Here is a 26,996-nt window from a genome sequence, read left to right as displayed (position 1 = left end):
TTTGAAATCTGTAGCGTATCCGTCGTAATATTATTGTGATAAGCTAATCATTAACCGCCAAAAAAATATTCGAAGCATCTTCGCACGGTGATTCTTTTTTTAATAATGTACATACGTCATTACAAGGGAAGTACTTTTCCAATCCATATTCAATGATTCACGAAAAAAGTCACGCGTTCATCATTCTTAATCCGTTATCCCGCTTGTAGAATTTAATGCGATATTTATTTAATGGTAGAAAATAATCCGGCGTCAAAATATTCAATTTCTAATTACTAAGTTTATTAATTTAACCATGTTTCGTACTTTTTTTAAACGTAATAAAAGTCAATCTTTGTACAATTGATTAAGCAGACTATTGTGTTTATATAATGATTCATTAAATGCGCACATGAGCCTTTTTTATTTGTGTTTAGTTGATTTAATTTAGAATTGAACACAAAAGTTGTTTTTAGTAAATAAAAAATTTCGATTCTGGTCTATAACGGTGTATTATTATTTTAGGCATTATTGGTGTAAAATTGTTTTGAACGAAGCATTTACAACTATATCGAGTAGAAATTTTAGGCTGTTTCTACTAAGTTATTTACAAAATTTATGATGAATAATTTTATTTATTTTTAGTTTACAATGGCTTCTCGTAAGAAATTACTTCTCAAGGTTATTATCTTGGGAGATTCAGGAGTCGGTAAAACCTCTCTGATGAATCAATATGTAAACAAAAAATTTAGCAATCAATATAAAGCAACCATAGGAGCAGATTTTCTGACCAAAGAAGTTATGGTAGATGATAGGATAGTTACTATGCAGGTAAATATATTCTTTTAACCATAGTATTGCATATTATTATTTTTATGAAATGATGTTTAAATGGAACATTTTTAATCTTTGAGTAGATTTGGGATACAGCGGGTCAAGAAAGGTTTCAGTCTCTAGGCGTTGCTTTCTATAGAGGCGCCGACTGTTGTGTTCTCGTGTTTGATGTATCAGCACCAAGCAGCTTGAAGTCATTGGACTCATGGAGGGATGAATTCTTAATTCAAGCTTCCCCTCGAGATCCAGATAACTTTCCATTTGTCGTACTTGGAAATAAAGTTGATGTAGAACCCAAACCGGTAAAGATATTTTATATAAATTTAATGTTTATTTTTTTTCCTATGAATATATTAGTATTAATTTTCATGTATTTAAATTTTAGTTCTCTAGTAAGAAAGCACAGCAATGGTGTCAATCTAAAAATAATATTCCATACTTTGAAACTAGTGCAAAAGAAGCAATCAATGTTGAACAAGCCTTCCAGACGATAGCAAAGAATGCTCTTGCCCAGGAAAGTGAAGTAAGTCACTTATAAATATTTTTGTTTTTTTTTTTATATTATAAATTATGAAATATAAATATAATTGTATTTGTTGATAATTCAGGTGGAACTGTACAATGAATTCCCTGACCAAATTAAATTGACTAACGACCAAAGAAGCAATGGCAAAGGTGATTCTTGTGCCTGCTAGGTCTTCGAACGATGAGAACTTTGGACGAGCACATAGATGTACAGGTCAGATCGTACATTCGCGTACCCCCCTGCGCATTTTAAAAATACTACATCGAGTTTCATATGTTTTGGAAGTTCCAGGTATGCTCCTTGGTTGTTTCATGCTTCAAACATTCTTATTGAAATTACACAGAAGAAATGACTAAAATAATTGATATACAACAGATTTCTAACAGTAATATCTAACGTTTTTGTAATCAGGAGCATCCGTTTGGCTTCCTCACATAAGAGACTATGTTGTAGTTTATATTGTGTGTTTGTGCTATACTTGACTTTCCAAATGTTTGGCTTGTCAAGCAATATGTTAAACACATTTCTAAAGATTATAAGGCTCTCTTATTGGGTATGACGAAGAATATGAGCTGCCCTACCTAAATGCATCTTTACAACTCATTGTTGATGCCCTTTATCATGAAGTGATACTATGTTGTTTTCAAATTGTCGTACACATAAACTGTCGTGTTGAGAAAATAAATTTTACAGGTCGTGAACACGAAACATAAATAGATCGTTGCAAATATGTTTGCTCATGGTTTATTAAGTACAATCGCATTTAACCGTGGAGATCCAAAAAATGATTTATGATCTGTGGATAGACATATTGTACGATATATTGGATATTGCGTCAATGAAATTGGAATCGTTTAAATTTATGTTTATCAATGCGCCAAGAATCAGGAAATTTATTAATCATTATTTGACTACTTCTGAACTTCTATAACAGTGGATCGGTTTATCGTTTTGATAACGTTACAATAGTCTATTCCCTATTTACGTAGGCGTTTCAAACTTAAAAAGTTGGTGCGTCTTCGATGGGAAAATTCACTTTTTAAAATTAAATATCAGTAATTGTATGATTTGTCATTCCGCGTTCTCAGTGCTCCCGCAATATTTACATATTAGTATTTTCACGTGTTTGTAAATTCCTCCCTGTGGTGTGAAAGCTTGGAACCGCAATGCATGGATTTTCAATGTACACTAATTTTATACTATCTATTTTAAAATAACTCATACCTATTGATCAAAAGTTGTGTAAGATCTTTCTATATTAAATTAAACGGTTTCTAAAAGTTATTGATTTTTCTCTACGTTGTTTTGTTAAATAAATTTTAATTTTAGAAAAATGGTTGGGAACAAAATTTAATTTGCGTAAAGTTTCATGAATTCAAATATTTTACTATATAATATTAACTTAACGTATTTTTTAAATACGTAAGTCTATAAAACAAACTAAAAACGTGAATGTAATGATCCTATTAGTGGTTGAAAAAATGATGTAACGCGGTATCGACGACCATTTCCATATTTAAAATTATAATTTTAGATCTAAGCCACGATTTTGAACCATGTAGAGCAAAAATTACGTGAGCTATGTAAAAGCTGAATTGATACATGTAAGATTTCTTATAAGGTTTAGCACGTGTAACATATGCGTACAATCGTGTGGTGTCCCAATTCTGCTATAATATGCGTAGTACGCGTGTATGCGTAATTGTATATGTATATAAATGATGATGATCATGACGATTATAACTATAATTATTAATATAATTTTATCAAAGTATGTTAACGATAGATATTATAAATATTATTATAATTATGATAAATATTATTATTATTGCTGCTGCTGCTACTGCTGCTGCTATAAAACTACTACTGCTACTCTTAGTTTTAAGTGATCTAAAACAACAAAAAAATACATTTATTGCAGAAAAATTATGAGCTGGTCGAGTTAATTCACTGATATGTCCGTGCCACGGATAATTGTCGTGCGATGACCTGAAGGAAAAAAGTATAAGACTATCCCTATTATGGTTCGATGTCTATATTGTTATTGAGATGAGTGTCTGTCAAGATTGGTAGCAAATCTAGCAACCTTGTACGAAGTAGTATATAAGATTAACAAATATAACTGAACTAGCACCAATTTAGAACAATGTGAAAGATAATATAGATAATAGTTTTTTCCAAGTATGATGCCTGTAATGCAGTATGATTTTAGTGAAGAGTTTTTCAATATGTTGTTACTTTCCAATTGATATGTAAATTGACTATTTACCCCTGTACGAATGTAAGAAAGTATATCCGTTTTTACACAAAGCAATCTTCATCGCTTTTTTAAACCGACTATTTGTTTCAATGCAATCCAGATATGTGTGTATATATAATACAATACGTATAATTATATATACATATGTACACAATATATATACAAGTATATGTGAATGTTGAACTAAGAATACCTATGAGTAGATTATAAAATGCGTATAGAATATTTTATATTAATGTCATGTATGATATTACACGGCCTTTGTTAAGTTTTAAACAAATTTTTACGGTTAATGTCAAATATATACGTATACACACACGCCTTTATAGAGAATAAATTACATTAATTTACAAACAATACATAAGTCAGATATATCTATGCTTGAAAATTGTTTTCAAAATATTCAGTGTTTCAATACCTTGTTAGCTTACGTATTGGCTTAAGGATTCAAAGTAGTATAATAACTTCTGATATTTCTTTCTCATTAAACTTCTCCCAAGTGTCGGATATTATATGCAAAGCCACAGATGTTTATGAAACATTTAAGTTTACCATATTTGCAATTCCAATGTTAGGAAAGATAGTATACATGTATTACAAGCAGTTATAGGGAAAATGGCATATGACTTCAAAATAATCTAAGTGAAAAACTCAAGATCTAAATTATTACCAGAGTAATGAATAAACGATTGCAAAAAAATGAGTTAAGCTATTGTGCAAGTAATTCATACCATGAAGTATTCTGCTTACAAATCAGTATTACGGATATCATAAAAAATGTCCTCATATGCATTCCATTTGAATAAAATTATCAATTAATTCATTGTGTCAAATTACGAGGCACAGACTGGTGAATTAAGTGCTTATGAAAGTTATTGCAGCGTGTTACATCGGAAAAGTACAACGCTGTATGTTGCGATAGCTCATACAAAATTTATTAGTATTTATTTTCATCGTTCTATTTCTAATTGGATAGAATTTGTATAGGTAGCAATTAAATCTCACAAAATGGAGGTTTCAGAGCTGAGAATCATATTAAATTATTAAGTTACCGTTATTGATTTTATGGTAAATGTTAATTACGTTATATGCATATACTTTATGTACATACCAGGTGAATGACTTATCGAACAAAGGAACATATAAGACATTTAATAAGAAACAAATTTTTTATCCGAATAAATTGTATTGAACATAAAAAGAAAAACATACATTTCAGAAAAATAAAATCAAATGGAAATAATAAATTACGTGATAGTATTATTATAAGTTCTATGCTTCGTAAATACCTTTAAATTAATACGTCATTTTGCAACACGTTCGTTTCACAAGTTTATATTCGTAATATTCAGCGCTATTCATTCTTTGTTTATGAAATTATTATCAACATGGAGATGCGTTTTATATCAAAATAAAATAACAACATTCGATCACTTTTTAACTGTATCTAGAAACAATGACTGTTGCGAAACAAATGACACGCCATTAATTACATTTATGCTGTCATCAATGCAATAAAAAGTTGATTTATAATAGAAAACAAGTGATGAACGACGAAGTTTAGACTCTGTTTGAAATATTTAGTAAAAAATTGATTGGAAAAGCTATTTAATACAACGAAGTCACCTTGAGATTTCGAAAGCGACTTCAACTACATAAATGAAGTCTGATGATCACCATAAGATGTCCCCTTTGCAAAAAAACAAGACTTATTTGAAATGCTTTTTCAAATAATGTATAGTTTAGGTTCTAAATTGTGTGGTTATATTAAAATGAGATACCACCCCTTATATATAAAACAGAAAACATTAAACCTTCATCTAATTATCCTAATCAATATCTCTTTAACACGTTCCGTGTAATTTGATATTACATTAAAACTTGATATATTATATGTAATTATTAACTATCGTATATACATATAATTAATAATAAATATATAATAATAATAAATATATATTATAATATAATTATAATATAATATATATATATATATATATATATATATATATATATATATATAAAATATATATATATATATAACAATGAAACAAACTTATTACGACTAAATTTGTTATAAACTATTTTTTTCGGGTATTAAATAAACGTGTAAGCATCTGACACCATCGGTGGTACACGTGGCGCGGAACGTGTTGCATAGAATTCATTTACTAATAGCAGGGCTAATGGTGAAATTATACAAATGCAAATTATCGGTGTACAAGGTCTTGTCATCACTCACCTTGCTTAACAAAGGTCTAACTAACGCAGCAGTTTCAAATGCATCAATGACTTCTTCAAAAGTTTCTGCACTTACAGAACTGGGTGATGTTGTCGAAAGCTTACACCATCATCGATTTCAGTCGCATTGAAATATGTCATAAATGGCGATATTCTGAACAACTTTTTTCTTTTCCAATTAACGCCGGACGGGCTTAGTTCTCGAGATATTAGATTAATATTAAATTATTATATTAATATAATATTATAAATCATATATTATATAAATTATTATATTAATATATTATATAAATTATTATATTTATTAATATTAAATTATGTATACATATGTGCATAACGCGACACAGGGTGAGTAAGCCGGCAGCCGTCGCTCGTTCGTCAACTTCACCCAGATGTGCATATGACAATTTCTTATTACGTTTACGAATAGAAAACAGTTGCCAGATAGCAGAAAATTGAATCAAAGGATTGTTAAACGGACGACAGAGACTGAACGATTACTAAATGCACCGGTTTCTATCAGAGGTCACGGTTTTGGTCGTGTATTAAATGCACATGGAACACGTGTACCGTGCATTAAGACAGGGATCTCTAGTTTCTATCTGCACTATATTATTTACTTCTAAATCCTCCAATCGACATTTTCGTCCGAGTTTACATTAGAATCAAATCATCAGGTGAAGTTATTATTTCATCAATTTAATTGAAATTATATTGGGGGAATTATATTATAATTAAAAAATTATATTATATAAAATTATTTATATATTATATTCATATTATATCAAATTATATTTGATTTTTTCTCCTCGATAACTACAGAACTAGGTTGCAAAACGAAAAATGTCATTCGTAGTTCGAGATCACAAGAATGTCATCGTAAAAAGAAATTTTAAAATTGAAAGAAGATTACTTGTTACTTTAAATTGACCTCATTAAACTGAAATTATTCGACAACAGGGATGAAACGAAAGGAGGTGGTTACGAAAGCATTACTCAAAAACAAATTATAAAAAATGTAGACGGCAGATATATCGATAGAAAACATTTTTCTACGCGTGTAGGTATACGGGGAAAATGACGTTAGACGAAACGTAGGAGTATAAAATTGTATATTATTCGAGGAGACGAAACAATTTGCGTGCTAAATGGATTTTACACGAATAAATCGAGAAGTGAAATAGTGGGCAGTGCGAAACCAACGTCGCAAAAACAAAAAAAATCAGTACATGTAATACAGTCGTTTCATTCAGTTCGTTGTTTTCTTTAGCGATTTTCTTTAGTTGTCGATGCATTTATTCGCAGATATCCTCACGTCAGTAGTTCCGGAACGGACAACCGACACGGCACCCCAGTAGCAAGAGGTCGCGGACAGCTCGACTTGGGACGAAGCCGATTGCGCACTAGATTGCAACGAGTTAACTGTGCTTTCGTATGCCCTGATCGACATGTTCACGGTTGCCAGTTTGCTAACGGCACAAGTTTGCATTTGGATTATGTTCGACGAGTAACACTCCAGCATGATACTGTCCAATTGACTGATGTATTTGTCTGCAGTCTGAAAACAATACAATTGGAACTTAGTTAAAGTGCCAGATTACACCGTTTCAAGTTCCAGTTGCTGTTCTTGCATTGCTTAACAATTAATAGAGCGTACTAAACACTTGGTAACTGTAAACATTCACAAATATTTATATAGGAGATCTTCTTTTTCCAACCTTTATCATCCTATATATATATTGGTAACTGTAAATATCCACAAATATTTATATAGGAGATCTTCTTTTTCCAACCTTTATCATCCTATATATATATTGGTAACTGTAAACATCCACAAATATTTATATAGGAGATCTTCTTTTTCCAACCTTTATCATCCTATATATATATATTGGTAACTGTAAACATCCACAAATATTTATATAGGAGATCTTCTTTTTCCAACCTTTATCATCCTATATATATATATTGGTAACTGTAAACATCCAGAAATATTTATATAGGAGATCTTCTTTTTCCAACCTTTATCGTCCTATATATATATTGGTAACTGTAAACATCCACAAATATTTATATAGGAGATCTTCTTTTTCCAACCTTTATCATCCTATATATATATTGGTAACTGTAAACATCCAGAAATATTTATATAGGAGATCTTCTTTTTCCAACCCTTATCGTCCTATATATATATTGGTAACTGTAAACATTCACAAATATTTATATAGGAGATCTTCTTTTTCCAACCTTTATCATCCTATATATATATTGGTAACTGTAAACATCCAGAAATATTTATATAGGAGATCTTCTTTTTCCAACCCTTATCGTCCTATATTGAGCATATTGAGCGAACAAATATTTCGTAATTGTATTCGCCGAATAAACTTTCTGCGAGATTCGCAACCATGGAAGTTAGTTGGAAGCTTATTTGATTTAAACAAATGTCTGCTTAGTCTCGGTCTTAGATTATGACTTATGACCATTGCCGTACAGTTTCTTGTGTAGTGCTTACCGCTTGAGCCGAGTCGAGATTATTCCATTGCGCTTGCAGTTGCTGTTTTCCGTTTTGCTCGCATTTGTTGAGATCTGAAAATCCTGCCAGGCTGAGAGTCCTGAGGGTAGCTTTGGCATCGGTGTAACACTGTTCCTTGTCCTTTCCTTGTCCTTTAGCAGCGTCCACGCTCGTCTAATAATATTGTGAGACATCGTTCTCGTCAGATATGTTAATTGATTCCTATTTATATTCTGTACAAATTGAAATTGTGCCAGAACACTTTGCGTAGCCGAAGATGAATACTCACGCGAATGTCATTCAAAGCTGGGTTCACAATGTCGTTCAGTTGCTGCATTTGCTCGATCTTCTTGTTGGATAATCTGTTCTCCGTGTTGAATTTCAAATTGTTCGAGAAACGTTTCAAGTTGGACTTGATCGAGTTAACATTGTTCTTTGCCCTCTGGATTTGCTGCGTTACCTGATCCAATGGGCCGTACGCCTAAAATACAAACATAGCGATCAAAGTCTCGGAAGCCGACCAATGAATTTATAAATTATTCGTAATCTTGCGTCGTGAAAGAAAGGATATTTCATGATTTCCATTGTCTTCTTGTTATGTCGATCAATAAATATACACTGATCTTATACATTGATCAAAAAGTTGATTTAATATCTAATCTCTCTTTTTCTGTGTACCTTTATTTTCGTAGAACGTTGGTTAATAATACTGATTCAACGATAAGACATTATAGTGATTACAGTTTAGCAGTTCTCATGACTGATTCACCATTTGATATTTCGGTATTCAAGAAGAAGATTGAATCTTTTCGCGCGGACTTCTTATCGAACGCGACTTTGACATTTCCGAAAAATCAGTAAACTTGCTGAGAGATGTACATTCAATATAATATTGTTCGATCTACTTCTATGAATTAAATTAGATCAAATGGATCATAAGTTATAATTCTATGAAAATCTTTCTTATAATTGCTACAATATTCTTCAACATGAAATTCTAATACAAGCGTAATTATACAACACAATGTAACAATTTTTGTTTATGCTTTCGCCGACGTAGAATGACTATTTAGTCATCCTCTTTCAAGATATAGTTAAATTAATTACAAAAGCTTCGTGAATCTGTCTCCAAATATATACAAATCGTCAAGAGATAATTAGACTTGCTGAGAGATGTACATTCAACATAATATTTTTCGATCTACTTCTATGAATTAAATTAGCTCAAATAGATCAAAAGTTATAATTCTATGAAAACCTTACTTATGATTGCTACAATATTCTTCAGCATGAAATTCTAATATAAGCGTAATTATAAAACACAATGTAACAATTTTTGTTTATGCTTTCGCCGACATCGAATGACTATTTAGTCATCCTCTTTCAAGATATAGTTAAATTAATTACAAAAGCCTCGTGAATCTGTCTCCAAATATATACAAATCGTCAAGAGATAATTAGATAGAAATTATTTAGAAAACTACAGAAAATTTTAAGAATGTTCCTATATTATTCCCAATTCATCATGAATGCGCGAGTAATCAATTTTTACTTAATCTCTGCTTCCTACAATTAAAGCAACAAATTTTACACTCGCGTAAACCTCCGCGGTCGAATTATACTGTGTAGCATTTTAGTTGAGAATGTATAAAAATGAATGGGAATATGAATGTGAATATGAATATGAAATGAATATGAATTTTACGAATGCATAAAAATCTACAATTATGAAAAAAAGCACTTACCTGGACAGCACAAAGAGCCACGAGGAGAAGGCAAATTGCGAAAAACGACTTCATGTTGCGAGCTGCGTAAACTACAAAGATTATCTTGGCACTGTGCGACCGTGAAGTGATAAAGGCAGACGCGAACTGTTTCCTTTTATAGGTGAGCGGCTGCGAGACAAATTAGTGCATCGGGCGGAGGGGTACGCACGATAACGCGTTCACGAACACAGATCATAGTTGCGTGGTGATTCCCCGCAGTATCGCGAGTTAAGAATTCGCGGGCAAATGATGCTGAAATAACTGGAGGCCATAACTGTGCAACTGGTGTTATGCTTTATTTTCCTAACGGGTTTTCCCGGTTTACAGACGGATATTAAAACGTTCGGGGCATCCCAAAACGGAACCTGTTGTCCGAAACAGTCCTCAAAGATTTTCCATAGTTTCAAATATTTCTCCGCGGATTATTGTTGTTTTCCTCTTCTTTCTTGCTTAGCAGTCTTTATGTATACTTAATCTAATACACACGGGTCAGCAAAAATTACAATGATACGCGAACTATTGGAGTAACTTCTGCGCCTCTTCTTTGATCTTTGTAGAATACAAAATGATTCGGATTAAAAATATTGTTTGTATTTAACAATGTGAGCGTATTCGGCTCAGAACTATAATATTAAGACATTTTTTGTATTTGTCAGTATCAACATTCGCAAGCGGAAATGCGTAATCGTTTCCGTACTTTGATAATAATCGAGATATAAATCCGATGAAAAGTTCGAGTGTTATTGATAGAAATGATGCTTAGCTGATATATCCCTTGATACGAGCCCAATCTTCATTCGATATTGCTGAGGAAACAGGTTGAAACAGCTTGAAACTTCGCAGGCGTTGCCATTTTTAACGAACACATTTTTTTTTATTTTTATACGAGCAAGACTCTTAGGAAGTGTATGTGTGTATAAGTATATGTATATTTAAATTCTGAAATCTTTGGGTAAACAACGAAATCATTTGAGCACCTGTGCACACTGCAAAACTTATTTGGTACTGCAAAGTATATCTGAATATATTCTTTACTGTTGTTGCAAAAAAAAGTTAAACGATTAAAACTGGTTAAAATCATCAATATATCTTTTATTTTATTCAATTTATTATTACCTTCCAGAATTATTTTTCCTTAAACAAATTATAACGATAATAAATGACACATTTGATAAGATATAAGATTGCAATTCCGGGCAATTATTCCGCAACTCTCTCTCTCTCTCTCTCTCTCTCTCTCTCTCTCTCTCTCTCTCTCTCTCATTTATTCATAAGATCCAATAATGTTGTGTAGATTGAAAGCATCGATAAAATTAGCAGTGCTTGAAAGTAATAAATATTATCGCGCTATTCATTGGAAATAATGATCCTATCCCAGAATTTATCAATTAGCCAACAAATCTTTTGTCAGGGCCTTCTGGAAAATGCAATCTTATCTTCTTGCTGCAGAGAATTGCTTGATGTTTTCCATACACATAGGTGTTTTCCATACACATTGATGTTAACTTTGTTACCTTACGATAATTTTAACGTTATAGTTCGTTTCTTTTCACGACAATAAAATCTTGAACCCTTCGTGTGTTTTCCTTGAGAATTCTTTCTTTGGAAAGCAACTAATACATTTCTGTACAAATTCCTCTACGCAAAAAGTGAATTTTCTAAACATCAGCTGAATTGTTTTACATAAACACGTCTTTGTATTGCCATTTATGGTTTCCTTGAATCGTCGCTCACAAAAATATAAAATATGTTATAAAGTATATTTATATATTCTAAACTCTAGATTATATCACATTCTGAATTCTTAAGAAATTAATAAAATTATAAATATCTATTGACGAGAAACTAACTCAGTATATGTTTTTTAAAAATTAGTTTGTGGTAAAAGACGCAGATCTTTAGTATTTCATTTTGAAGTGTCTAAGCTAGTGTTTAACATGAAACAAAATTTTCCAATTTATTTAAAAAGAAAAGGTTGTACATATCTTTATTCTTTTCATTGTATTACAATACTATCATGTTTGACAAATTATGCAGAATAGAAAGATAATAAGATCATTAGTAACAATAGTAGATATGCATTATGGAGTGGTTGTACTTAATTAACTATTCTGTACACGTACAAACACAGTGACTCGATGTTGTTCTGTCGTTTGTGGTTAGAGATACAGAGGAATACGAACTATTGAATATGTAGGACCTGTTGCGACGGTGCATACTGAGAGAGGGCTACATTTAACATTCTGCTATCTTCATATACAGGATCTATTTCTTATTCTCTATTGAATAGCACCTACCCCTGATTTATTCAGAATATAATTTTTAATAATATATAATAATAATATAATTTTAATATAATTTTTAATAATAATTTTGAATTATATGAATAGGACCTACCCCTGATTTATTCAGAATATAATTTTTAATAATATATAATAATAATATAATTTTTAATAATAATTTTGAATTATATGAATAGTGAAATAAAACTGTAACGCTCAAAAGTGATAAATGGGAAAAGTGATACGCAGGAGGGGGGAGGGGTACAAGCAGAAAAACGTGCAAGAATGGATCCTGGTACAAATAGTGTCCCTTGCTCAGAAGAAGTCACCGTAGTGGTAGAGGGGTAAAGGGGTTCCAATCGCTCCGCATGACCTCTCAATGACCTATGACCTCTCAAAACAACTTCTATTGGTAAGGGGTAGTGTAGTGTTTCATTTTCTTACTTTGTCTCGATTGTTTTATGCCTTCTGACACTTGTCGCGCATCTGGCTTGTCTGTGTCCTGTAAATGATACATATATATGTATATGTGTGTGTATATCGGCTCGAGTCCTGTCGATTAAAAACAAACGTTTCCTGACTCTCGTCAGAATTTCACTCCCCCATGGTCGCGATATATATATATATATATATATATATATATATATATATATATATATATATATATATATATATATATATATATATATATATATATAGAGAGAGAGAGAGAGAGAGAGGCGCACGCCTGATGTGCTCCTAGCCGAAAATGGCGACCACGGGGGAGTGAAACGCTGACGGGAGTCAGGAAACGTTTGCTTTTAATCGACAGGACTCGAGCCTCTTGTTTCGTGGAAATTCCGTCTTGCGTGCACTTGGGGTTAATAAGAAGGAATAATTCTGCTAATAAGAGAAACACACACAGTTTACCCTATTTCTGTTATAATGGATAGGTTTGTGGGGACCTGTCCTGCATTTTTTTCGGCGTACTTCTTCTGAGCAACGGATAGTACTGTTCTGTATTTACAAGGGAACGTTACAATGGATCGTACATTTTCATTACAAGACTACACGTCTTTTAGGCAATGCTATTACACTTATACGTATTATGAATTTTAGGACAAACCGAGTTCTAGATTGGTATCATTTGTGAATATATGATATACAATATCATATAGCATATTATGTATGACAAAAATCAGTTAAAAATTAGTTATTTTTTACTAATAAAACTACGATGCATGCTGCGATCACGCATGCGCGAAAATAGGGGAGGAGTGGAGACCTAATGACACAGTGTGAGGTGGACACAATGGTTACGCGTTCTGACCATACTAAACGAATTCTGTTATGTCTACGTTCAAAAATCAATAACGAAAAACTGCCTCCATATGTTCATAATTCGCTAAGCCAATCAAATAATGATGTATATGCGCTTAATATGACACAGTCGAATAGAGAATTGATGGAGTTATAAGTGAGTTCGCTTTTGGCTCCTCCGGCAAATTTCAAATTCAACCAATAGTTGAGCTATATTTCTTCTAAACAAGCCAATTGAGAGTGCTGGAGAATTTTTGGAGGTTAAGATGCCACAAGGGTTGTAAAAAGCTGATCCTTTAATAATATCCGACCTTTCTTTAGATGGCGCGCAGATCTCCGGCATACAGTAAAGTAAGGTTGTAAACAGTTACGACGTTACGAGCCTAAGAGATATATGTAATAATTTCACAAGTTAATATATTGGGCCGACCGGCATTAGTAGTTGTATACAACATCTTTGTCTGTATAACATAACGTTCTTACGCGTGTACGTATATGCAACACATTTTCGAAGGAATACAATGTAATATTAACCGTGAAGAAACGAGTATCGACGATAGTGGAGAGCTCTTCATCGGGATGAAATTTCATCGTTGCAAATTTTGTTAGATTATGTGACTGTTTGGTACCGGTCACATGCCATAAAATGCATACGACTACACGCAAGAGAAACAAACCTAATATAGATAAGATTTCTGGAAATCTGGAACAACTCAAAGAGCAGATAAACGATTTCATTTACACGGTAGAAGGGAAAAATGCGAAAGAACCAAAATGTAGAATGATCAAAGTACTAACAACAAAAACTAAGCATCTCTTGAAACAGCACAAAGAGTTGAAACAGGAATTACAATACTACGAGAATATGTACAAGAAGGCGTTGGTGAAAAACGTACAAAACTTGAAAAGTGAGATTAAAGAAAATCAAATAAAGTTGCGAAATCTAAAGAAAAAATGTCAAAAGATAGATGTCCAAGTACAATTCCCCCCATTGAAGATCCAGGACAGAAGAACTGAAAATTCGAAAAGATCAACCACAATAGTGCAAAATACGAAAAACCGAAAAGTTTTTAAAGATTTAAATCCCAGACCAGTTAAAGATAAGCTTATTAAAATCAGATCGCAAATGAAACGTGCTGGTCGAAAAAATTTCAAGCAGAAAAGGACAAGAATTAATAACAATATCAAGATTCGTATTAAAACAAACGAGACTGGAGGGCGGGAATTGTATTTCTTTAAGACCAACAAAACTAAACAATCGTTTTCTAATTTGGTGCAAGAAAAGGAAAACAAAATCTCCAGCTTCCGGGAGTGCCGAATCACGCTGCAAAAATTAACCGAAGAACAGGCAAGGCGATATACCACTGAAAAAAAATCGGTGGTACAACAACAAAATCAAGAATTACCACTGAAAACCAGACGAAGTAAATCGTCGAATGCCAAACTGAATTGGCAAATCAGAATTCCGAGATCAGTTTTAGAAGAAAGCCAGAAGATTCAGAATTTTAAGTTAAATGTACCCAATCATACAACGAACGGTAAACGTACTCGTACTATACGTCTAATCAACCAATAAACAGCCATATGTACCGTGTGTCTCGCGAAAAGTTTGATGTACTCCATAGAAGAATACATTTCATGATATGGAGTGCAGCATTAAGCGTGGACATAATTTAAGTAGAAAATTTCGAAACCTACTAATAACTAGGTAATTCATACATTCCGAAAGAAATCGTATACAAATCATTAATAGAAGTCATCTATGCAGGGTGTCATCGGAGTTAGGTGAGACACCCTGTAGATATCACTAACCTTTAAAAATGTGACTAGATCTATATATGTATATGTTACATATATTATACTATGTAATTAACATTTTTAGTACAATAATAAAATTTGAAATAACATTTCAAATGCGTTAGAATTGTATAGAAATTGTTAATCTAAAATGACATCTTAAAGAATATAAAATTGGTTTATACGTATATTTTAGTTCTTATAATTAGAATTAGTGCAGTATGTTTAATACTATTATATGTTTTTTAACTACTATTATATATTGCATAAGTTATCTTTTCTAATATTGTATAATGTTATGTGAAGCAAATGCTTGACTGACTTTAAGTTTATTTTTGATATTGAAGATGTAAAATGTGATTACTAAATAAATATAGTATAACTAAAATACTTTTATTTTACTAAACTTATGTGAAACATGTTTTTTTTGTAGCGTTTATATTTAGTATCATTTCTAATAATAATATATAAATAACGGTGTTATTTATTGGAACATAATAAATTTGATGGTAAATACATAAAAAATCGTTTTTTTCAAACAATCACACTAGAATACCCTCTTAACATATCTGCTTTATAAAAATTAATGATGTAGTTATAAAAATTATTGGAATTATTTAAATGGTCAAATAACAGTATTCAGGTAAAAGGGGCTATGAAATAAACATAAATGAATATTATTTATAGATTTAATATATTTAAATAATTGCAGTACATTGGTACTAACAATCATGTCTGTATTAAGCTACATATTAATGGTATTAAACAATAGATATTAATAAATTACTAAATGAAACTGTACAGTGTTACTTTGCTGTATACAGGCCGAATTATATCTATCTTTGAGAGTATGCATGAGAAGAAAAATCAAGTGAATTTTAGATACAGAGATCGTAACTTATATGTTTATAATAGTACAATGTCCTTAAGTTTATAAAAATACTCTATAGTGGCAGTAACAAATTGTAATCATTGTACAGAATTATTGAAACAAAAAAGAAAATGTATGAAGCTTCACACGTAAAGAATACAATTAAATAAAAAAGAATACTCAATAATAATTGGAGAGATTGTCACATTGTTAGTTTTTAAACTATCATTCGACTACAAGTAATATACATACAAGAACAGATACATTTAATTATACAATGCATCCTATTTTTACCATTAAACAGTCATCGTTTGGTATTTGTTGACAAACATGATATCAATATTGTCACAAATGAGTTAGAAGTAAATATAAAAGTTGTTCCTTTATCAAAACTACTACATTTTTACAAATGCTACTAAACCTTTTGATGATCAAGTAACTTGACAATGATATGAAATTTTGATCGTACGGCTCTACAAAAGTGTGTACAAAATACATTTTTGTACCTGTTTTACACCACTATCATTCACTGCAGTATCTAAAACTTGTTAATACAATTACTTAATTGGGAAGACATAGTGGTTTAACAATATTCTATGCTTGTCTAAACTATAATATGGCCGAATTCGCTGAGATTATTCTTTCTTCTATGGAACCATTAATATTATATGTAATTGATAACATTAATTATGGCAGTCTGTTAAAATGTTCTATACTTAGCAAAATTTTTATTGATTCTCATAGAACAATCTGTGAGAACAAATCCATCGTACCCTCTGCCAAAAAAGATTTGTACTCAAGAAGTGTTTTGGTATTTTGGTGTAGGTACGAGGCTATTTTACATTGTTTTTGTTGCCAAGTTTTACAATTTTAAGATGTTGTATTAAGGAAAATAAATTTCCTAGAACATATTGATATATAAAATAGTTGTTTGCTACAATTGAGTTACCATGGACTCATGTCAATAAGTTAAATCATTCGCTATATCAGGATCTCTTAAGAACACAATACAAATTTGCCAGCTCCAAATACGTACCTACAAATCTACCACACTACATTATTATAAGTCACCAAAATTATTACTACATGTCACGGAAATACTAACGTCACAGTATTCAACACTTCATAGTGTTTGCTATATTAGGGAGCAGACATATTGATATCATCAAGATTCAATAATCTTAATAAATGATAACAAAGGGAAGGAAAGTTCAGTGATCTTAAAAATATCAATACATTTTCTCCTTAATATAATCGATTTCACTACTATACTTAATGTTTTTCTGTCTGACAGACCTTGTTTAATTACGGTATAATCTAAGCTTATTTAAAACTATAGTATAGATCTTTCATGATACTACATAAAAGCTTAGAATATACAGCATAAAATATAGCAGTGATAGAATGGACAATTGTTATTGTTCTTTACATTTTCTCATCTATGCAAAGCCAAAATTTATAACTACCAAGTGGTACAAATCCAATCCTGGACATCCAATACAATATGAACAATGTTAAATTGAATAATTCTATCATTATATATGCACTGTTACATTCTTTTACAAGGACATGATAAAGTACTTGTCAAAATATTTTAATAAATTTATTTTAGTATTTAATTTATGAATGAGTAGACAATACTAAATATATATATATATGGAGAATATGTCCAAACTATTTGTATACGTATACATAACTGTAATTATTTCAAATTTATTTTATTTATATTATATTTCTCAATATGTAAACATAAAGCACAGAATTCAAGATGAAATCTACATAAATTACCTAAATTCCATTGTAAATTAATTTGTAAGACACACTTCATTTTGTGAAACTTTTTTGATTCTTCATTTCATAAAATATTTTGTTCATAAACCTTTACCACTTGATTTTTATTTTGGACTTCACACTTTTGGCTAAACAACAAATGTCAGGCAGTTATGATATTTCAATGAGTATAAACAAAACGAATACTGCAATTCTTACCGGATATTAAATTATTTATATATCTAATGGAACTCTCAACTGGACATATGTTAAAGAATTTGGCAAATATTTTAGAAAAATAAAGATATAATCTTACCAATTTGAAATCTATATTTTTTCTCATTTCATATGTTTTTCTTAAGTACTTGAAACAACATTTATCCAGTTTCATTAAAATTTTTGCAAAGACATTTTAGGCTTTGCTAATATTTGGTTATCCCTATGATCGCTATTTTGCATAATAGTGTATGATTTGTGAAACTGGTCATTTAAAACTTAAAATTATGTCATAAGTAAAATTGGTGAAAGTTTAGATCATTCGAGCACTCCTATTTGCAATAAATTAAAGTATTGATTTTTTAATTTGGACGATAACATAATTACTCTCCATTTGAGAATAAATGGTTGTCAGTACTTTTCCACAATCCCTGGGTCCATGATTCTGCTTTGAATCATTCCCTCGATTATACGAAAAATCATATAGACTAGTGACAACTTAAGTAAATGATACAGAGTAAGTTTCATGTCAAGGAATTGGCTCATCAGCAGCAGGTCGTTGATTTCATGTTGTGTTTGTTGAACCAGTCTTTAACAACGCACTCAAATCCATACTAATGGAAATTGTACCTGCTGAAAGCTGTAAATATTTTATTATAGTTAAATAAGAAACCATTATATTATCCACATAAGGAAATGATTCTACACTAGTATAGTTTTCACCGTTTTTATATTCAATAATATTCTCTTTACATACCTGTACTTTACAGGTAACTAGTGATTAACAAACTCTTCATACCACGGACTAAGGCGGCAAAACGTCTAGCTTTAATCCAAACTTTGGATTACAAAAACCACAATGACCCTCACATTTTCCATTAATATGTTGACTGCTCTGTGAGATGTAAATGAACATTGTTATATGTATAATGAATATAACTTTATGCTATAATCATCATTTCTACTATAACTTATTTTGAAAATATTTATAAAAATGGAAATGTAAACTGTTCAAGACGTTCCATTTCAACAATATTATTTCTGTAATGCTCAAATAATATTATTATTTATTAATTATGTGTCAAACTTACAATATTATTAATTTCTACTGATATTCCAGGTGTGCTACTTTTCCAAGTAACATCAGACGATAGTTTTAATTGGGTTCCACTTAAATTAATACTAAAGCGTCCTTGAAAACAATATGCTCGATTGTAGCAATCGCTAACCATACCATACTTGATACGGTCTTTACCTTCTGAACGTGAGAATGTGTAGTCATTCTCTAAAAAATATAATATAGATTGTGATGGATTGCTATTTTTAAAATGTTTAAAATGGATCTAAATATTATCTTACCCAAAATGTGCAATTTAATAAGATCAATTCGTACCCTTCTAAACATTGTTCTACTAAAAATGACTTCACGACCAGTAGCGCAATTACAACTACCATTTCCGTATCCATTGTACAGACATGACTGATGATCTATTAATCTAAAATATATATTTATTATAATTATATGTTTATTAATATTTTTAATCTCTATCTTAACGTTTTGGAATACCAACCTTTTATGATATATTTCTACATAGTTCTCTCGAAAACCAGCTTGCAATGTCAAATATTCCTTTGGTTCATTGGTTGTCATATCGTGACAATAAATATTCATCCATCTTCCATTCACGAATAAGTTGTATTCATTATCTGTACTGTTTCGATAGTATTTTTTTGCTTCGAGGCAAGACATTGGATAACATTTTATTTGGTTACACCTTTGTTTCCGCGGTGGTTTGAATTCGATAGGACAATTCGTACGAACTACTCTCTTATGAGTTCTAGCATTGAAACAGTAAAGTCTTCGTGTCTGACGACCCTTTGGGCCACAAGTATGACTACACTAAAATTCAAAGATACCTATTAATTTTCGAACTTCTTCTGTTATAACATATCTATCATTTCTGTTTTTTTTTTGTTGACTAGAGATATCCAATACTGAAAAACTTACAGTTTTCCATGGTCCAGCAAACCAATAATACTTGTCACTACATTCTCGCAATTTGCAGACCTGCTGAGAATGTGGTTTCTGATCTGGTGGGCAGTTATCGCTGTATGTTGGATCTGTTAAACCATAACGATTGGTACGATGACAAGTTACTGTCCTATGTTGTATTCCTTCACCGCAATCTGCTGAACACTTAAAACAAAGATGTCTCTTTTTATAGTAATTCTCACCATGTAAGAAAATAGTGTAGTTCATACAATTTATAATATCTGCTACATTATCAATTTGTCAAACAAATCATGGTCATGGTTTCAAATAAATAGATTTTAATTGAATTATAACAATATTTGATGTACAAAAATACTTGTATGAAAAGGAATTATCAAAATATAGCAATAATTTACAATACGTGACAACATAAATATGTAGTAGACAGTATAGCAAGTAATATTATTTCTATAAACGATAAAATACACATAATCCATTCGCAATAATTAAAATCTATAACAAACAGTAAGTATAACAAATTCATGCTCATGCATTGATTATACACAAGTAAAATATATAATAGTTTTTGTATGCACTGTTTTAGAAGCTGTAAAAAAAAATAAATCATAAATGTATTTGCATAGGAGAATTAAAATAGAACACAGGAATGATGATTAACATTATAATAACTATTTCATTGGTACTACAGAATATAATTTAGTTACTCCCTGCTTGTAGTACTATTAAGTAATAATGAATATTCAGGAGTAATTTGAAAATAAAAATAGTAACTCAATTATTTGCATCATGCATGGCATTCGCATGCTGCATAACAGGAATTATTGTACCGAAGAATCATACAATTTACAAATCCATTTAAAAACGCAAACAATGGAAATAACTTGATTGAATACATATAGTGTCATTAATTTCAGGTAAAATTTCTTTCAAGATATTTAGACATTTTAAAATTGTTCAATACGAGATACTGTTACAGCCAAAAGGAATGTTTAAAAAATTGTTTCGACTGAATTCGTGTTAAATTAAAATAGACGATTGTTTATTATATTTTTACAAATTAATCACTCTGTCATAGCGGAAATGTGTATACCAACAGCCATGATAAAGTTAGTACATCAGTTTAATGATCATTATTATGAATCTATTCAGCAATTGTAAGTAAATTAATAAATACTATGTAATGAAATTCTGAATATCAATGTATAACAGATATACATGTACATAATTAGAAGGTTCATCAATCTTCCATTTCCCATTTTCAGCAGTGTACGACTTTTGAATGAGTTTCTAGTATGAAGATTCCCAATTTGAGCATACAGAATCAAGCTTATGGATGAATCATAGATGAAGAACTTTTCATCGATACAGTAATTCTTCAGCAGAATACGCGTCTACATATTGACGAAGCAATTTTCCTGGTGAACCCATCGATAAGCTCGACAATACATTCAACCAAGACGATTTAGACGGGAACAATGTTGAAATGAACAAGAGGCAGGCGATGATATAAAATGTGATCGATAGATCGTAATGGCGAGGTATGGAGGTATATACCTCAGACCAAGTGCCTTCCTGCCAAATATAGTCACACGCAGTGCGCCGGCAAGGTCTCTGCGATCTTGGCTTGGTCAAACCAAGCCTCGAACACTGTTCATCCTTAACGGTCACTTCTGGTCCGTGATTTCCTCGCCTCATCGTGCACTCCACTCTTCGTCTTTGTAGTCCGCTACCACACGATTTCGAACACTGTAAAATATTTTTGTTCGACCAAACTGTGACTGATAACAACTCGGAACTCTCCTTGACTCTCATATCGACGTTTTAGGAAATAATTTCGGTTTCATCCAAACGATACAAATCTTTACGTGTACAACTTTCGATTGGATAACATCCAAGGATTAGTCTTGTCTGACAATATTTTTCACAATTTTTTTGGTCCTACTGAATTATCAGTAATTTTAAAATTACTGTAATATTCTTTGACGATTAATACTATTTCAATGTTTCAAGTATGGTTTTCATCCTGCACGGAGTTTGTAATTTTACATATTTTGTAATAGCATTCGAATTAAAGGAAAGCCTAAATGTTTACACAGAACGACGAAAAAAAAACATCAGAGTTTAAGATCGTTATGAAATAAACTGTTTGCATGCTTTCCAGAGAACAATATCAAATTGATTTAGACAACGACGATATCAAAGGCTTACAAAAGTGACAAAAAAAAAACTCAGCATCGAGTTACATCAAATATTCGATTACATTACCTGCGTAGATTATCTATAAAATAATTTTCTCAAAAATAATAAACACTATCTTAAATGATAAATATACGTAGTACACAGGGTAGAAATATTCGAATATGCTTTAGATTTAGAGATGTTCAATTATGATTCTTATGGCTTCGGTTATCTCTTGCAAATAGGAGAGCAATGTGATTATTATTAATCTAATTCATGTTTGTTGGAGTATGCCAACTTGAGACCGTTATTGCTGTGATCTGGCTCAAAGAATCACAAGTTCAACATCATGATCTAAAGTATAGATTGCTTTCTGTTCATGCTGGATACGATAAAATATAGGTTTTCAAAGATGTTTAATTTCCAATAATAATATTATTAATACTCACAGCAGTCCAATTAGAGACTTTCCATTTTCGGAAAATGTTCATTTCCATTCGATGCCTTCTGTTGTTATCAGTCTTGCAGGGATGTTTCCTACACGGTCTTACTATCAATGGTTTTTCACTGTCATGACACTTTTCATCCAGTAAGGGTTTACCATTCGGATGCTGACAGCTCACTTGTCGATATTGGAATCCGTTGCCACATTCTGCATTGCACTAAATTCATAAGTTAATAAATTAATTGTCTATATTTAATATATTATATACTATAATATTATATATTATAATACTATATATATATTATAATATTATATATAATATTATAATATATATATAGTATTATAATATATAATATTATAGTATATATAGTATATATATATAGTATAGTATATATTATAATACTATATAATATATATAGTATTATAATATATAATATTATAGTATATAATATATATACACAGGGTGTCCCGAAAATGTCTCGCAATTCGGAAATGGGAGGTTCCCGAGGTCATTTGAAGCAACTTTTTCCTTTGTGAAAATTTTCTCCGAGATTTCGTTTACGAGTTATTAACGAAAAACACTGACCAATAAGAGGCGAGTTCGGTTGGCGCGAGGCGGCCCAGCCAACGAGTGCACGGAGCCCAGTTCCGCTCATTGGCTCGGCCGTCTCGCGCCAAATGATCTCGCCTCTGATTGGTCACTGTTTTTCGTTAATAACTCGTAAACGGAGCCGCGGATTGCATTTTCGCTGAGGAAAAAGTTGCTTCGAATGACCTCAGGAATCCCCTACTTTCGGATTGCGAGACATTTTTGGGACACCCTGTATATATGTTACCAAAATTTCAGTAAAATTGTTAAACAAAGAATAACGATGCTTGTGAGTTATATTTATTATTATTATTCTTATTATTATCTTCGCAAACTATTCGATAACATACATGTCCCCATGCGCCGGTGTTCCACATTGGACATTCGTGACGATTACACGGGATACTTCTGAACGGTTTTCTACTTTTGTCACAGTAGTTATCGGGAGCAGTATTTTCTGTCTCGATGGCAATACACTTCACATCTCTATGCATATAGCCATTGTTGCACGGCTTAGAACACTGAAACAATAACAATGTGCAGTTCGTTTGATTCTGAACAGAACAAGTACACAGATTCAATGAAATGAAAGCACCAACCTTCTTGGGCGATTCAACTTTCCATTTATACCCAGAATGGAAGACAATGTCACCAACTTCATTATCTTGGGAAAATTCTCCGTTTGGTGGATCAGGAGAATACTTAATTGGATTCATCTGTAAATAAAGTGTACATTTTTTGTTATGACGCAATTGGTACGCTGCGACGGAGGAAAAGAGGACTCACTATTGTCGCACAAGGCTTGAGTACGCAAGTAACGATCTCTTTTGGTTTATTAGAAGGAGAACATTTGGTGCTTATTGTTCCGCTAGGAGTTTTGCAGGTCACTTTTCTGCTCCTCGTCCCCTTGCCACAAGTAACCGAACACTATACACAGAGGAACAGAGTTACAAAGGATCTAAACTAAATGCACCAAACACAATTTGATCGTGTACCGAGTTCCAGCTATCGGTTTGCCATTGCTCGCAAGGCCCGGTGTTGCACATCTCCACAACCTTAGGAGGCGAATCACCACAGAAGTTGTCCGAGACAACGTGACCATCCATACGACACAAATAACGTTTCTGCCGTTTGCCTGTGCCACATATTGCTGCACACTGTAACCGATATGCATAATAATCATAATTTGTAAAATAGAGCATAGGGAGATGCCAATGTGCTTGAAACTGTTCCGTTCGAAGTGGATTCGATTAGATTCGACATTTTTGATATCATGCGTGTAATTAAAAGTTCCTAACACTTACAGGCGACCATTGTTCGAATTCCCACGTAGGACACGCGCTCAGTTCGCAAGTCTTCTTCAGAGGTTTCTCATGCCTGGGACAATTATTTTCGGGCACGGGTCTCCCATTGGAGTCCACGCAAGTGGCTGTTCTATGCTGAACGCCGACTCCACAGGTGACATCGCAGTTGCTCCATTCCCCGTAAAGCCACTCGACGTTGTCGCAAGGACCTGTGCAATTTTTGTCTTCGTCGGGTCGTGATAGATGGGCACAAGCTTGCATGGGAACAGAGCGAGGAGGATACTCCGAGTTCCGGAAACTCTGAATACACCTTGACGTTACTGTCCGTACGCCTGAGCCGCAATGACTAGAACACTCTGACACCGATGTCCGCCACCTGAAACAATCAGACACTTTTCTTAAATTTTAACCCTTTGCACTCGAGTGGTGACTCTGAGGCACCACTAAAATTTGTTATATCACGTTTTATGATAATTTTTATATTAACAAAGTTTAGATATAATAAATTGTTAAGAGTGTAACTGTTGCGAGAGTCCCAAGAATCAATTTAATATGCATAAAATGCATTTTGTCGTATAAAATAGAAATACTATAAGTTAGAAGAATGATCTTATATTTGCAGTTAAAATAGCTTCGAGTGCAAAGGGTTAATCGTTTGTCGCGTACGTTCTTGCCGGAGTCCTCGAAGCAACCACAGTAATGTCTCCCTAATTGACGCTCAGATTGTGCACAAAAATGGACAATTTTGGAAGAGAAGATTCGATTGCTCGAGTCTTGTAGCTCGTTCTTTTACAGTTGTTGACACTTCGTGACTATAAAAACGAACCGCAAGGCTCGAATAATCGTATCTTCTCTTTCCAAATTGTCCATTTTTCTGGACAATCTGCGCGTCAATTAGGGAGACATTACTGTATTGGGCAATCGGATCGAGATGGTAGAACAGAGAGTTTGCGCCCGATGACAGATGATTGATTGCTAAACGAATGTATAATTCCACCGAAACAATATGCCGAATTCATACGCCTGTATGAATACAGTCCGTTGATCGGAAGAAGTCCACCGAGGAAAATATAGTAAACGCGTTTCCCTTATTGGCTGAAATACAGTAATGTCTCCCTTACTGACGCTCAGAGTGTCCACTAAATTGGATAATTTGAGAAGAGGAGATACGATTATTCGAGCCTTGCGGCTCGTTTTTATAATTGTGGACAATTTATAACTATAAAAATAAACCGCGAGGCTCGAATAATCGTATCTCCTCTTCCCAAATTGTCCATTTTCGTGCGCAATCTATCCGCGATACGTTTCAGCCGCCATATGTAATGCATATTTATACAGTGTGTTCGGAAAATCGTGGTACAACCGGCAATAGGGTGATTCCACGTGCAAAACTAAGTCGGGAAAAAGGAATAACATTTTCTTATTTAAGGCTCCGTTTTCGAGAAGAATTAGCTTGAAAGAGCAATACAGTAATGTCTCCCTTACTGACGCTCAGATTGTCCACTAAAATGGATAATTTGGGAAGAGGAGATACGATTATTCGAGCCTTGCGGCTCGTTTTTATAATTGTGGACAATTTATAACTATAAAAATAAACCGCGAGGCTCGAATAATCGTATCTCCTCTTCCCAAATTGTCCATTTTCGTGCGCAATCTATCCGCGATACGTTTCAGCCGCCATATGTAATGCATATTTATACAGTGTGTTCGGAAAATCGTGGTACAACCGGCAATAGGGTGATTCCACGTGCAAAACTAAGTCGGGAAAAAGGAATAACATTTTCTTATTTAAGGCTCCGTTTTCGAGAAGAATTAGCTTGAAAGAGCAATACAGTAATGTCTCCCTTACTGACGCTCAGATTGTCCACTAAAATGGATAATTTGGGAAGAGGAGATACGATTATTCGAGCCTTGCGGCTCGTTTTTATAATTGTGGACAATTTATAACTATAAAAATAAACCGCGAGGCTCGAATAATCGTATCTTCTCTCCCCAAATTGTCCATTTCTGTGGAAAATCTGAGCGTCAATTAGAGAGACATTACCGCATGTAGCAAGCATGTACTGCATCTTGCTCTCCCCTCCCTCCCCTCTCTCTTTCTATATACAAA

General features: G+C 32.4%; 4 protein-coding genes across 9 annotated transcripts in view; 2 read left to right on the top strand and 2 right to left on the bottom strand.

Annotated features, from left to right (window-relative positions):
• Window positions 1–26,996, top strand: part of Rab7 (RAS oncogene family member Rab7) — a 107,054-nt gene that overhangs the window by 347 nt on the left and 79,711 nt on the right. The window contains exons 2-6 of one of the 3 annotated variants that reach the window (XM_076522613.1): window positions 625–810; window positions 897–1,115; window positions 1,199–1,336; window positions 1,422–1,552; window positions 7,146–8,984. In XM_076522613.1, the coding sequence (XP_076378728.1) occupies window positions 631–810; window positions 897–1,115; window positions 1,199–1,336; window positions 1,422–1,508 (624 nt within the window). In that variant the 5' untranslated portion in view covers window positions 625–630 and the 3' untranslated portion in view covers window positions 1,509–1,552; window positions 7,146–8,984. Of the gene's footprint in view, window positions 1–624; window positions 811–896; window positions 1,116–1,198; window positions 1,337–1,421; window positions 3,918–7,145; window positions 8,985–26,996 lie in introns of those variants that run through there. The other 2 variants (XM_076522614.1, XM_033467616.2) reach the window with 2 other exon arrangements.
• LOC117218893 (uncharacterized) lies at window positions 6,936–10,258 on the bottom strand. Its single transcript, XM_033467614.2, has 4 exons — window positions 10,101–10,258; window positions 8,645–8,836; window positions 8,356–8,529; window positions 6,936–7,398 (listed from the first exon to the last, which is right to left on the bottom strand). Exons 1-4 carry the CDS (start codon window positions 10,152–10,154, stop codon window positions 7,120–7,122), a joined length of 699 nt encoding a protein of 232 aa, XP_033323505.2. The 5' UTR covers window positions 10,155–10,258; the 3' UTR covers window positions 6,936–7,119.
• On the top strand, window positions 13,159–15,687 carry LOC117218892 (uncharacterized). Its single transcript, XM_033467613.2, has 2 exons — window positions 13,159–13,859; window positions 14,024–15,687. Exon 2 carries the CDS (start codon window positions 14,349–14,351, stop codon window positions 15,276–15,278), a length of 930 nt encoding a protein of 309 aa, XP_033323504.2. The 5' UTR covers window positions 13,159–13,859; window positions 14,024–14,348; the 3' UTR covers window positions 15,279–15,687.
• LOC117218891 (A disintegrin and metalloproteinase with thrombospondin motifs 15) overlaps window positions 16,175–26,996 on the bottom strand; it is a 237,748-nt gene continuing 226,926 nt past the window's right edge. For 3 of the 4 annotated variants that reach the window (XM_076522590.1, XM_076522591.1, XM_076522592.1), the window contains exons 18-30: window positions 24,887–25,262; window positions 24,578–24,739; window positions 24,369–24,509; window positions 24,182–24,298; window positions 23,933–24,103; window positions 22,998–23,210; window positions 21,925–22,116; window positions 20,365–20,553; window positions 19,928–20,256; window positions 19,716–19,852; window positions 19,448–19,641; window positions 19,114–19,251; window positions 16,175–18,996 (exon numbers count right to left, since the gene is read on the bottom strand). In XM_076522590.1, coding sequence (XP_076378705.1) covers window positions 19,162–19,251; window positions 19,448–19,641; window positions 19,716–19,852; window positions 19,928–20,256; window positions 20,365–20,553; window positions 21,925–22,116; window positions 22,998–23,210; window positions 23,933–24,103; window positions 24,182–24,298; window positions 24,369–24,509; window positions 24,578–24,739; window positions 24,887–25,262 — 2,311 coding nt within the window. In that variant the 3' untranslated portion in view covers window positions 16,175–18,996; window positions 19,114–19,161. The remainder of the gene's footprint in view (window positions 18,997–19,113; window positions 19,252–19,447; window positions 19,642–19,715; window positions 19,853–19,927; window positions 20,257–20,364; window positions 20,554–21,924; window positions 22,117–22,997; window positions 23,211–23,932; window positions 24,104–24,181; window positions 24,299–24,368; window positions 24,510–24,577; window positions 24,740–24,886; window positions 25,263–26,996) is intronic. The other variant, XM_076522593.1, reaches the window with a different exon arrangement.

The sequence above is a fragment of the Megalopta genalis genome, chromosome 6 (genome assembly GCF_051020955.1).
Source record: "Megalopta genalis isolate 19385.01 chromosome 6, iyMegGena1_principal, whole genome shotgun sequence".
NCBI lineage: Eukaryota > Metazoa > Arthropoda > Insecta > Hymenoptera > Halictidae > Megalopta > Megalopta genalis.
Note: the sequence above shows the minus strand (reverse complement) of the source record. Positions and strands in the feature narration are given on the sequence as shown.

Bases quoted from the DNA above. Each gene is read 5' to 3' on its own strand.
- LOC117218892 (XM_033467613.2), top strand. From the start codon at position 14,349: ATGCATACGACTACACGCAAGAGAAACAAACCTAATATAGATAAGATT.
- LOC117218893 (XM_033467614.2), bottom strand. From the start codon at position 10,154: ATGAAGTCGTTTTTCGCAATTTGCCTTCTCCTCGTGGCTCTTTGTGCT. The intron at 8,837-10,100 runs GTAAGTGCTTTT...TTTGTATTTTAG, and splicing joins TGGCTCTTTGTGCTGTCCAG to GCGTACGGCCCATTGGATCA. The intron at 7,399-8,355 runs GTAAGCACTACA...TATTGTTTTCAG, and splicing joins ATCTCGACTCGGCTCAAGCG to ACTGCAGACAAATACATCAG.